This window comes from Haplochromis burtoni, unplaced genomic scaffold (assembly GCF_018398535.1).
Source record: "Haplochromis burtoni strain Fernald_Lab_line unplaced genomic scaffold, NCSU_Asbu1 Contig_71, whole genome shotgun sequence".
Taxonomy (NCBI): Eukaryota; Metazoa; Chordata; class Actinopteri; order Cichliformes; family Cichlidae; genus Haplochromis; species Haplochromis burtoni.
The window spans coordinates 2,194,926-2,208,597 of NW_024582432.1; the positions used below are offsets into that span (position 1 = coordinate 2,194,926).

General features: G+C 38.7%; 1 protein-coding gene across 1 annotated transcript in view; it reads left to right on the forward strand.

Annotated features, from left to right (window-relative positions):
- dnah9 (dynein, axonemal, heavy chain 9) overlaps positions 1-13,672 on the forward strand; it is a 183,886-nt gene that overhangs the window by 96,068 nt on the left and 74,146 nt on the right. The window contains exons 53-54 of the mRNA XM_005923750.3: positions 5,674-5,835; positions 6,087-6,320. Coding sequence (XP_005923812.1) covers positions 5,674-5,835; positions 6,087-6,320 — 396 coding nt within the window. The remainder of the gene's footprint in view (positions 1-5,673; positions 5,836-6,086; positions 6,321-13,672) is intronic.

Consider the following 13,672-nt stretch of genomic DNA (forward strand, 5'->3'; position numbering starts at 1 on the left):
GAGGTGTTGGATGTCGTTATAAATCACAGACACGGGCAGAAAAGCCGGCGTTTAGCTGAAGTTAATTTCACCATCGCGTAGCTGCTTTGTTCCCCCTAGAGAGGGACAGATTCCAAAGCATTGCTTATTCTGTCATTATTACAAGCATGCGCCACCGACACCACCCACATCATCCTCCACTTCTGTCTAACAGCTCAAGCCTCCCTGGGTTGGCAAGTGGATAAATAAAGAAGGCAATCCCAAGGGCACAGACATATCAAGAGTGCATTTCTAACTATGCAGTTATGTGTCTCAAAATTGTCTGAATAGAAAGGATGTTTTCCCGAAGAATTACCTAATCTTGTTCATAGAGTTTGTGTGACATTTGCTGAGGCTGTGTCTCTGAGCTGAGTGAAAACCTAACAGCATTATTACTTTATCACTGCCACAGATTAAAATGCTTTTAGATCAGTGGTTCCAGGCTTACAATATGTGGAGAAGGAAGTAATGGCATGATATCACAGTATCCAGTGATGCAGGCCTAGGACGTGCTCTGGATTGTCTTGAAGCCCATGTTTGCTGAAATATATAGTGGCTGTCCTGTTTGTAGCAGGTGTGTCTTTATTCAAATATTTTGATCAGTCTGCCAGTTCTTCTTGGCCAAGTCATTATAGTATTTTACTCTTTGAGACAGAAAATAGTGAAAGAATTTCTGGGTCAAAAATCTAACTGAGAGCATTTTTAAGCAGTCTGCTGTTCAGAAACTACTTTGCAACGTACCAGAGTTTAGAGTTATTTTATTGCAAACACACAACACTGCATGCATGATAAATGTTGTGACAAATACTTTGTGGCAGGAAAGTATTTTGAATACTGTGTATTTTATTTATGAACTGAAAATCAGAGCATATCTTCTCCTACCTCACAGACTCTAGAGAGGATTTATCAGAATCAGATGTATCAGTGCAGAATACGACACTATTTTTTACCCTTACTAGCAAATATTATGCTCGTTTATAGGCTCATAACCTTGTTTTTGGGATCGACAGTAATACGGCTGAGTGGTTAATACCACTGTGTGCCAAGTGACTGTGACTGTTTTGGTCCCATACTGGACCATGTCATACCACATTACCTCTATTAATGTTAACCATTGTGTTATATTTTGATGTAGTACTGTGCAAAAGTCTTGAGTCCACCCTCAGTTCTTTATATTTTGCTTCCAGAGAGCCAAAGTGTCAATTTTCAGTTCAGTTCTTGTACCTGACCATTTACAGTGTTTGTTTGGGGGTTGTATCATTTGATAAGCCACGTAACACTGACCGTTATTCATTTAAGCATGAAAAAGGCACCAGACTTCAATGATGAATCAGTGTTGCATCTACACATAACAGACACCTTAGCAAAGAACCAATTTTAAATTATGTCTTTAGGCACTTTGTCACTAGCAGTATCAAACAAACAAATGAGGTGTTCCCATTTCTTTAATCAAATCTGCAACAAATGGTTAAAATAGCACAGTTTGACTGGAATAAAATTGTATTTTTCCACCAACAAGATGATTTGCAAAGACCTATAAGCAAAACACTTACCTCAGCCATATCTCAGGGGTTCCCAAAGCCTCATCAGAAATGCTCTGAGTAGAAGGATGTCTGTCAAGAAATCATCCTCAAGAAACAGAAACACAAAGAAAAGTCTGAGGCATGCCAAATTACATTGCATTTTTATGCCATATTGCTTAATCCCCTGATGAACATTAAGCATCTCAAAAGGGAGATATTTGAATAACCTCCAACAAAAGGACGGTACTTTGCAAACTATGCAAGAAAACTGCTCAAGCTAAAGGTGGAAACAACGATGCTGTTTCACCACTTTTGCCAAAAAACACATTTTTGGTATTATTCCTCTGGCTCTGACTGTTCAGCCTGATGTGGAACAGCCATGTTTCATGCAGTCTTGAAAAAAGAAAAAACATGAAATTATTATTTCTGTTGACATCATCATTAGTAATCAGTGTTGGGAAGGTTACTTTATTCCACTACAGATTACAGAATACATGCCCCAAAATGTATTTTGTAACGTATTCTGTTACGTTACTCAATGAGAGTAACGTATTCTGAATACTTTGGATTACTTAATATATTATCATGCTTTTTACAACTACATGAATGTACTATTGCTGTGTGATTTATTACTATTACTGAAGGTTATCGCCATACCAATACCAACTAGATTTTTAAATCTTAATATAAAATGAGTAACAGTAGGTGGACATTAGGTAAGGCTGCACTTTTTGCAGCGATCTCGATAGAAAACTATTCCGCGCGATATAAAACAGGTCCGCGGCTCCGAACCGTAGTAAAGGGACCTCTGGCTAATACGTCGGGTTCCGCGTCGGGCTTGTAGCTGAAAACTAGCTTAACTTTGTTAAGCTAGTTTTCGATACACAAAATTCACGGTTCGGTTCGATACTTTGGTGTCACGGTTCGATATTTTTTCGATACAAAAAAAATGTTCATGCCTTTTTAATTTGTCATTTATTAAAATTATAAATATATATTTTAACTCAAAAGTACAGTTTTTAAATTTAACCCTAACCCTTGTGCGTGTTTTTTATTTTGACAGCGAATGCGCACCTGCGGACCACTTATGTGCAGCCCTGGTTATTTAGCTCGTCATATTGCAGCCACAGAAATTTTTTGTCCATGAAACCATAAAGCTGCACTTTCTTTTTGCCTTATAGTCTGATTTGTCATAACTTCTCCGTTTTGTGGTAAGCTTTTCTTTGGCTGTCACTTCTTCACCCTGACCTGTCTTATTTGGCTCAGCAGAACTAAAATATATATCTGTCTGTGAAGGTTCTCAGTCATCCAGGTCATCGTAGTCAAATATAATCCTGCTGCTTTTACACACGCACTCACATAAGCTCAGCGATTCTCTGCGCGATCAACCTCTCACATGTTTAAGCTTGCTGCGGGAGATTTCACTTGTCATGTTTGCATAGTAAGCTAACGATTAATAAGACGATGTCAGAGGAATTGGTGCACAAATTATCATCACTCACAGATCAGTGCTGTCGCTCTCTATACACAGTTCGCGCGATTGCAAAGTGAAAGCAAAAAAACAAGCGCAAATTCAAACGCGATTTCAATATGTCACATATTGACAGTGGCTCACCGATGCCAATGACATAATTACCCAGCTACATTTCCGAAAGAATGCAAAAGCATTGACATATATTTTTCCTTCCTACAATAGCCCGACGGGCAGGGCAGAGATAGATTTTGGTAGCCCGACTGAAAAAATCGCTAGCCCCGGGACGTTGGGCTAGCGATATTGCAAGCCCTGTATCTGATTGAGGAATCACTCATCTTTGGAAAAGAGAGTTTATTACAGAGAAATGTCTCTTTCCAAAATAAAAGCTATACTATCCGCTTCTTCTGGGCTATATTCTCAGCAGCATATTAAACAGCTGTCTAAATGACTCGGCTAAAGTTAGTAGCATGCTTGCTTGTTTTTTTTCTGCTTCCACTTGTCTTTGCACTAGGATGATGTCGGCGTAAATGTGCAGTCATATTCGTTGTGTTCCCACTAGTGCTTTCAGGTTAATCTCGTTGAAATGACCTTAACGCCACAACACGGCAAATCTCCGTTAACGAGCTACCGCCGATCGCCCCGTGCATGGGGCTAGACGGCCAACACGTTAACGAGCTAACTGCGCTAACACACTAGTTCCCACCCATGTAATTGAGCATTGCATGGCACATCCAACATACTGTTTTACTTTAGTCCATGACTCGCTTACCTTCAGGGTCATACGTCACATGAAAACCAAAATAATTCCAAACGCCAGATCTGAATGAGGGTGGGGGAGGTCCATGTTGTAAGGAGAGCTTAACTTCTGTCTCGCTAGCTTGCCCTGCGCTCTTCCTTCTGACGATGCTGTCTGTGTTGAGCGCTCAGTGAATCTGCGTTCGACTACTCCGCCTAGGCTGCACTGTCGACCCTAGGCGGAGTAGTCGAACGCAGATTCACTGAGCGCTCAACACAGACAGCATCGTCAGAAGGAAAGTTGATAAAATAAATTACAAATTTTGTATTGTTCGATACATATGCGTACCGAACCGAAAGCACTGTATCGAACGGTTCAATATCGATACGAATATCGTTGCACCCCTAATATATATATATATATATATATATATATATATATATATATATATAGACATAATAATATATATGTGTGTGTGTGTGTGTGTGTGTGTGTGTGTAGTATATATTATATATATATATATATGTGTGTGTGTGTGATATATATATATATATGTGTGTGTGTGTGTATATATATATATGTGTTGTGTGTGTGTATATATATATATATGTGTGTGTGTGTGTATATATATATATATATATGTGTGTGTGTGTGTGTATGTATATATATATATATATATATATATAAATATATTTACATGCTTCCATCTCCCGTTTCTGGTCGGTGACATCTTACTTTTCGACTCTTTTTCTCCCTCCTGCGCTCACAGACACATAACGGGTATGGCAGTCCATTCTCCCTGCAGCACGGACTACACTGCCCATGAGGCTACATTCTTTAGGGCTATGCCTGTAACACTCTGCCTATTGCCTTCATATTAAATCATTTTTGTGAATAATTTTTAAAAATATTTCTTCACGTCATTATGCGGCCGCAAGTAGAGGTGACATGGGCCGCGAGATTGAGACACAGACATGAGAGCCTCTTAATGCGTGTTTTGTTTGGGTTTCCACCGGTGTGGACACCAAAAATATAGAGTTCATAGCCTTATGAAACAGGAAAATACCGCCGTGTAATCCATTCATTTCAAAAAAGTAACTATATTCTGAATACCACCTTTTAAAACGGTAACTGTAATGGAATACAGTTACTCATATTTTGTATTTTAAATACGTAACAGCTGTACATTATTCCGTTACTCCCCAACACTCTTAGTAATTCAGATCAAATAAATGTGCCCTGATAAAATAACAGAAAAACTGATGGGTGGGGAATAAAGAGCTGCTGTAAATAAGAGGAGAAAGAAAGGGGCCACAATGCTCACCATTATGTGAATCCTGCTCAGAATGGTAGATGCAACTGTTTGTCATTGTAAGATGTGAGTTAAATTAACTTAGTGATGCGGCATTACGACATCTTTTACAGTAAGTAAATCCTCAGTCGATAGAATATCAGTCAATATTCTACTAGTAAATAGAATATCACAGTGATTGTGAGGTAGATGTGTGGTGTTTTCTTTCTCCAGAGTTAATTATAATCAGAAGTGTCTTTGGGCATGCCTCCTGCATGTTTGTTTCTTCTGTCTAATGCATCGAACATCTGGCTGAGCTTCTCAACAAGCCAGCTGTTCATTTCCAACAGTGAATCTCAGTCTGACGTAGCCCACAGCTCAGCATATTGTTTAATTCACATCTTTGCTGGAGGCTTTGTGTGTTTAATGATGGAACTGCAGATAATTAATTCACAGTGTTCCGCTCCCTCTCTTGACCATGAAGGATAAGTCTGAGCAGAAGTGCGCACTGTGGCTCCAATCAGAAGGAAGTGAAATGAATTTGATCGACTGTGTTTGACTTGACACTCAATTCTATTTGACCTCAGTGTGCCCGTCTGTCTCTTTGGATGTGTGTGTGCATGTATTGCAGGTGGCTTTGTGTTTTTCTCCAGTTGGCAGTAAACTGAGGGTTCGCAGCAGGAAGTTCCCAGCAGTAGTCAACTGCACAGCAATCAACTGGTTCCACGAGTGGCCACAGGAGGCTCTGGAGTCGGTCAGCTTCAGGTTCCTGGAGGAGGTTGAGAATATCAATGTGAGAACAGTTCATAATCTAATACAGTGAGGTGAAGCTACTCACCTAAATGATTTTCACACTCTGATGATATAATTTCAAATGTCAACCACCATGACAGACTGAATGTGATATTCATTTAAGAGTACCAGAGGCCCCTGAAAATTAAATTCCAAGCCCGAGCCTCAAGAAATATTACTCTATATCTACATCTGCCCAGTTATCTGCTTTTAAAGGGAACTAAACAGTTGTAGGACTTTTCATTCCCGCAGCCCCAAGTGAAGGAGTCGATCAGTAAATTCATGGCTTATGTCCACATGAGTGTCAATCAAATGTCGAAGGAGTACCTAGCCAATGAGCGGCGCTACAACTACACCACGCCCAAGTCTTTCCTGGAGCAGATCAAGCTGTATCGCAGTCTGCTGGGCCAGAAGAGCAAAGACCTCACCAACAAGATGGAGCGGCTGGAGAACGGTCTCCAGAAGCTCAACAGCACCTCTGCTCAGGTATTCACCTACACTGTGTTTTGCTCAGTGTTCACCTATCTGTTTGAACTTCACTGTGCGAAGTGAGACATGTTCACAGTTTGACACTCAGGGGAGTTTTAGGTTCATGTGCTGAATTACGGGGTCTGTGACATGTAAGCTGATATGGTTTAAAAGGTAACTTACAAAAGTGTGATGTAGAAACTGGAAGCACGAGTTCACAAAATAATCTTACCACAATCCTCATTTACTAAATGGTGTTATTAAACTTGGATATCAGCTTGTAAAATACCTCTTTAATGTAAGCATTGTGTATAGATTGTTTTATCAGAACATGGATTTTTATATATTAACGGAAATAGAATATCTAATAGTTAGAACAACTATCCAAAGTGTTCTTTATCATTTCTCTCTGATTTCAAGTACATATTTATTTATACAAAGTCAAAGAAAAAAAACAACCTTTTTATTATTTAGAAGTGTTACTCTTACTAGAACTATGTGTATCATGCTGCAAAGAACAATTTTAAATTTTGAAACAGATGGTGATACCAAGGTCATAAACTGTATATAAAGGTCACACTTTCATTTTCAAGTCTCGACTGGTAGTTTTGGCTCTTGCCATCTTTTTTTAAAACCAGATATGATTGTATTTAGATAGGATAGTAGTGCTGGGGAGTTACTGGATTATGCAAGGTCAAGGTGCAGGCACAGTGAAATATTAAACTGGAAAACTTTGGTTGGGAAAACCAGCATTACAAAATACTTTCCAAAAGTAAAGAATAAGCAAACTGTTTTTGTTCATTTTATGACTATATATATAAAAAGTTTTTTTTAAATAAATACACAATGCACATATCAAAACAGGCCAAGCAGCATCAATTAAAATAAGATACAGTGTGACTGTATAGTAAAGAAAAAGAAAAAAATAAAGTTAAAATAAAATTGAAAAGTTCTAAACAATAAAACTGTGATAAGCTGAGAATGTTAAAGATATAAAATGTTTAATAAAATTTACAAGAAAGCTGTACATTGAAAATTAAGTCTTTGTCATAAAAGGGGAAAATTAGCTATCGATACCAAAACTGTTCCAGCCTGACACAGTTCCAGTGTCTCAAACCTGCATTCTTTCTTTTTTCTACTGGCCAACAGCTGCTCTGCTCACAAATCCAGTTCTATGGAAGTCTGTGAGAAAAACACTTCCTTGCTCTTTAACCTGAGACACTTTTCCTGATTTCTTTATGGGCTCTAGTGGTAGTTTAAAGTCTTCACTAAATACAGCAGGACATTTGGACTTTGTAAATTATGGTCCACATTTGAGCCAGAAAGGAATTTAAACAAATATATCCTTACTTACTTGCTCACGACTTGTGACTAAGTCATTAATCAATAGTGGCTTCATGTATTTTATGAATGGTACACCAGGACTCCAACACTAGGCTGGATTGAGTACAAGAAAGCCTACAACCCAATGCCCCACACATGGATATTGGAGTGTATAAACACAGTATAAAGCCAATGCATTAATGCACGACTCCAAAGCAATCACGTAAGTCACATAAGTGTGGCATATACCAAAATGATGCACTGTCCCCACTGTTGTTATGCATAGGCCTCAAACCCCTTAAGCCAACTCAATGCAAAGAGTGGATACTGATATAGATTTAGGAGTGGAGTGACTTCCAGCCACTTCCTATACATGAATGTTATCAAGCTGTATGCTTGAGCGAAACATTGACTCGCTGGCTCTGATCCATAATGCAAAAGTGTACCACAGCTGACAGGGCCTAAGTTGCTGTCTGTGCAGAGATGCTACACAGACAGACAAGGTGCCCCAGCTACCAACCACCAACCTATATCTGGTTGGTGGTTGACAAGGAACAGAAGTCTGTAAATGTGGGATAAATGTGACAACCCCAGCCAACAGTAGCATCATAAAGAAGGAGCACAAAGAAGTACCAGAGGCTAAAGGCACAACTGCAGCAGATGTGGAAAATAAAGTCCAAATTCTCTTTCTCTCTTTCCCTCTCTTACTCACACACAGACACACGCACTTATATAGGTGTGTGTCTGTGTGTGTGTGTCAACAATACCTTATTGCACTGCTTTCATGCCCGAGCTGTAGCTCATCATTAGTTTGTGCAGACTCGTGCATCCTGGATACTGACAACGACCAGATGCTCCCACATCAGTATCATCATAACTTCTCTGCACTTGTGATTTTTTTTTTTGAGAATCCATGTCAAAGTATCTTTAATTACATATGAGACTTTACATAACAAGGCACCAGATTTCATCAGTCAGCTCTATGCTGTTAAAAAGGGCTTTGGTGGGTAAGGCCATTTAGCTGCTTCAAGGTCCAGGTTAAAGTCAAAGAGGCTTCTTTTGTTTTGTCTTGCATCTCCTCTTGTTACAATTTAGTATTCAGTCTCTAAAAAAGAATCAATGTCCTGACTAACTAATATTGTGAATATTTTATTTTGTCAAATATAGCTCATAGTTACCACTAGACTCCATGTTAACTATTTAAAATACTCTTTTATGCCTTGTACTATGTTTTTTCTGTATGAAAATATGAGCTTGTTTCTGTTTTTGCCTTCAACATTTCTCTGCCTCTTAAGCATTTTTTTAATGCTTTATTCTAATTTTCTTGGTTTTTGTTGTTATTATAGCAATTTCTTTTCTTCCATAGGTCATAGTTAAAGCTATGACAGTGTTTGTGCTGTAAGTGAAGCATTATTTCTGACCTAAAATGGCCAATATGCCATTTGACCTTTGAAAGCCAGGCAGAAAGAAGCTCTCAGAACATGTTTCAAAAGTATCTCCTTCATCAAAGACTGCATCAGGGTCAAAGACAGGTGGGTAGGAAAATAGATAAGTACTTAGGAGAAGAGAAGAGTGGTGCACTGAAAATCTGAGCAACCTAGCAGTAGTCTCCTTAACAGCATGACTCTGGATGTCTGCTGGGTTGAAACTACAATAGGCAGAAGATGGACTACAAAATACATCTAATCCACCACAAGTTGTTCTTAGCTTGTTGTTTTATTCAGGTCAATTAAACGATAAGAGCCTGTGAAAAATACCTCTGTATTACAAGTCTAAAGAAGGAGGAGCATTTAGGGAAAGGTTTACTGTGACAGTACAAAACCTTTTGGTGTTAAAAAAAAACTACTGGATTTACCTAAGATGTCAATTTTGTGATTGAAAGTTGTGGACAGGATTATCTTTGCAGCTAGCCTTATGGTATATGTAGTTGTAAGAGTTTCCCTTCCAGGAGGATATTCATATGAGCCATGCAAATGTGTTTTACAGAGTTTGCAGCACAGAATTTACTGCAAGTTGCAAAATCCAATTCCAAAAAAAGCATGTCTTATGCCTAAGGTGGCTGTGATGGTTGCTACTAGGGTTGTCTTTTTTAAGAGGGGGAAATTTTATCAGAATGAGTGTAATTGGCACTTTGTGTATGCGCAAATCTGTGAGAGCAGGGCCAAAACTTTGGCTAAAACCCTTCATGGCATCCTCACGCTGAGTGTTTAGAGGTGAGCCCCACTTATTTAGCCCCAATAATACTGGAGTTTTCATGAAAGAGAGCAGAAATTAACTGAACTGAGCTGTCTTTTTCTCAGCAGTGTGCACACGGCAGGCAACGTCTCCGAGGTTGAATCTGTAATCATTAAAATTGAAATGTCTAGGAAAATTCAGCTATTAATAAATATGTGTAAGTGTGTTCGATTTATGCCTGAATGTTGCTGTGTGAATGTGGCACAGTAACATAGTAACAGTGATCACTCATAATCCTCTTTGGCGTTGTTCTACATATCATGCAGGTCAGCTGTTGTACGTAGTTTCAGGTTCACAGGGTGGAACAGTTTGTAATAAAGCAGCTTTCCTTTGACTAAATCCAGCACTCCACCTGACTCTCAATCCTCAGAACCCTATGCACTGTTCACTCTCAGAGAGAGTTGCCTTACACTAGATTATTTTGGTTAGTAGCGATTCCACTCTCTCCTTCCCGCTCCCTCAGTGGGTCTGCAGATTTTTGACTCTCTAATTTGCGCTGACCTTGGTAGAATGTTGGTTATTACTTAAGTGAACTAGTTACATCATTGTGGATTGTGGGGCATTGCAAACGCTGCAACTGCATCATTGCACTTATTTCCACCATTTAATAAATTGTCCAGAAGCCCATAAAATTAAATACATCTTATTTTCTTATATTTTCCAACTGGCTAGTGATCTAGTCTGACTTCTTTACTCCTCCCTGTTTAGGATTTATGTGACTAAAATAAAATTCCCTCCATCCATCACTTATCCCTGCAGACCTAATATTTTTGGTATGTTGATATTCACTAACATTCGTTGCCCTTGTTAAATAAATATATAATGAAATAAAGGCTCATGTGGCTGCGAAAGGACTTTTAATTTTGTAATATATGGGAAAATGACTCTTGAATCTTTTCCTCTGTGACCTCAGTAAGACTTGATTCGAGTGATTAAGCCTATGAACTCATCATAAAAATGTTTACTGAATGCAACATGAAGTTCTAGTTATTGAATCAGAGTCAGACAAGAGAATAAAGCAGGATAATTTAATGGCTAATTCCTCATGATGGACAAGTTGCCAACTAATTAGTGTGCTGTATCCTTAAGTTTCACATTTAGCTTTTTTAAGCCAGATGCCAAGTATATGGAGTGGCTCTAATATAGTGACGGGGTCAATGCTGACTTTAAGGCCTTTTAATTAGACTTCATTTACTTGGATGTCACAGTAGCACAGAGGTAGTAGAGCTAGCATTTATAATATTAGCAATGGCAATTGAAGAAGTAGTGCTTTCTCATTATGGGTATGACATTATAATAAATACAAATATATGATTTTTACTAGCAGGGATGTAGTTGAAGTGATAGCTGTACATGGTGTAACAGTAACAGATGGATAAACATATCTGTATTTATGAATGACATACTAAGGTGTATGATTAGTTAAGCACTTGCTAATACCTTACAAATGGTCAATAGTGTGACATCAATTATAAAGAGCTAGGGTTAGCAGTAGTAGAAGTGATATATATATAATTAACATAGTGGTGGCAAGAGTAAAGGCAGTATTAATGGTAGTAATAGTTAAGTTGTATTAGTAACAGCAGTGGATTTAGACTGCTACTGTGGCCATTTGTTCTGTGTGCCATAGACAGCCTGTTAATCTTACTAAACCGTAGGTAGAGCAGACAAATACCTGGCTAATTTTTGTTTTTTCATTTGTATTACAAAATGTTTATCCGAATCATTTAATGTTTCCCTCTTTAATACATACACCTGGATCAATTTGTTTAAATGTTTCCCATCTCTAAACCTTTTCAGAAGAGCAATATGGAATATGAATAATGTAAGAGAAAGTCTGGGTGTGAGGCAGCCCTAATGATAGTGGGTATACTAAACCTGTTGAGTAAAAGCAAAGCCTCACATACACACACAGCCCTGCACACACAGTTTCACTGTTACATACCATGCATCTCCAGTGCTTTGCATAAACAGGCCCACACATTTCCACCCGCACAAGATCACACATACATAAACACCCCATAAACAAGTGACGTTAGTGTTGAAAGCTGCAGAGCGAAGTTTTGTTTCCCGTCTCCCATTTACTGTAGAAACAGACTAGCACACACACATGCATGCACATACGCAGCCACACAGACACATATATGAAATATACGGGGGGGGGGTGTATGATAATTGAGGAGTCTTCTAATTAGAGAGCATAGCCTTTACAGCAGCAAGCCACCATTAGTGCACCCTGTATTTGTTAGTGCATTCACAATGATGGCTGCCCTATTATAAGTACTGTTATTTAACATTCTGTGCAAGGGAAACTGGCTCACCAGGGGCTGCGGCGGTCATGATAAACAACGACCGGAAGGGTTCAAGCAAGGGATCTTTGTCTGTGTGTGTGTGTGTGTGTGTACAGTATGTGGGTATGTGTGTGTGTATGAGTCATCTGCTCCCCAGAGAACACATTAGTTTCATGTTTTTTTCCCTCTTCAGTTTTACAGAGGTGGATTTCTACCTTTGGTTAGTTTGCATTGTGACATATTTGTGCATGTGCTGTGGTACTACCAGCTGAAGTAATATTGCATGCTAACTGTAGTACTACTTCTAGGATAAGTAGTACTAATACAAGTAGTAGATGTACTGTGAGTTCTGGTAGAAGCAGTTGTAGAAGTATTACTAGAATGCGTACAAGTTGCAGTAGGAAGTTCTGATAAATTAGCAGCTGTAATAGTAGGTTTTGCTAAAGTAGATTAAAGACAATAATTTATTTTGTCTCGCTTACTAATAAGGGGCCAGAGCATTCCTTGTGAACAACTAAATGACTTGTGGTATACACGACGGCCAGTATTTATGACAATAGGTAATTTATCCTAATCTGTTACGTTCTAATTGCATGATAGCATTCAAGTTCACCCTTTTTTAATATTTACTAGTCTATATACAGACCATCTGTATTGGTCTGGAAGCCAGCATACAGTCTCTCGTGTTGAAGAATTTAATCAATATTCTGATACAGTGACCATATAGAGTAGCATCATATAGTTCCTGCAAGACCATTACAGTACAAGCAGTAGTACAGATAGATAAGTAGGTGTATAGTTAGAGAAATAGTGGTCAATTTAGTAATAACAGCAGAATGAAAAATAAAAGGTGTAGTATGACTAATCACTGCTGTAGCAATAAGTACGTCTTTGCAGTAATTCTCCTGTTCAAATCAGTGTGGAGGTGTTTCATGTAATCGCTCTAAACTTAGCTCCTACCAAAAGAGGCTAACTCCTGACAGCTATTTGCACTAGGGAAAAGAAACGGGAGGGTTTTCTCTTATATGGATAATAACTGGAAACATTAGACACCCCGTTCCCTTAACACACAAACGGCCAGATGTCTTTTTGTTGCATGAATTAAGCTATACTTAGTCCACACGGCAATGTAAGCAAACACTGGAATCCCAAACTCTGTTGAATTTAAACGTGTGTTTTGAGTGCATAAGCCATCACATTTGAATGAATGGGTATAGTCTTTTGGTTTTGTATTGAATTTTCTCTCGCCTTAAGAAGTGGTTGTTCCAATTTACATTTCCAGCTGCAGGGAGTGAGAGTGGGCTGTTTTATACAGACAGTCAGGGGCACAGAGGCATGTTTTTCCTACTTGGATTTCTATCAGCAGTACATAAACACTGAAGCAGCGCAGATATATTGAATATCACGCTTGTCTTTCACCAATTAGTTTGTCCCTTTTTGCCCCTCTCCCTCTTCCCACCCTCCCTCTTTTGCCCAACCCCCACCCCACCTATTCATCATGTTGATGACTCACTTGGTGCT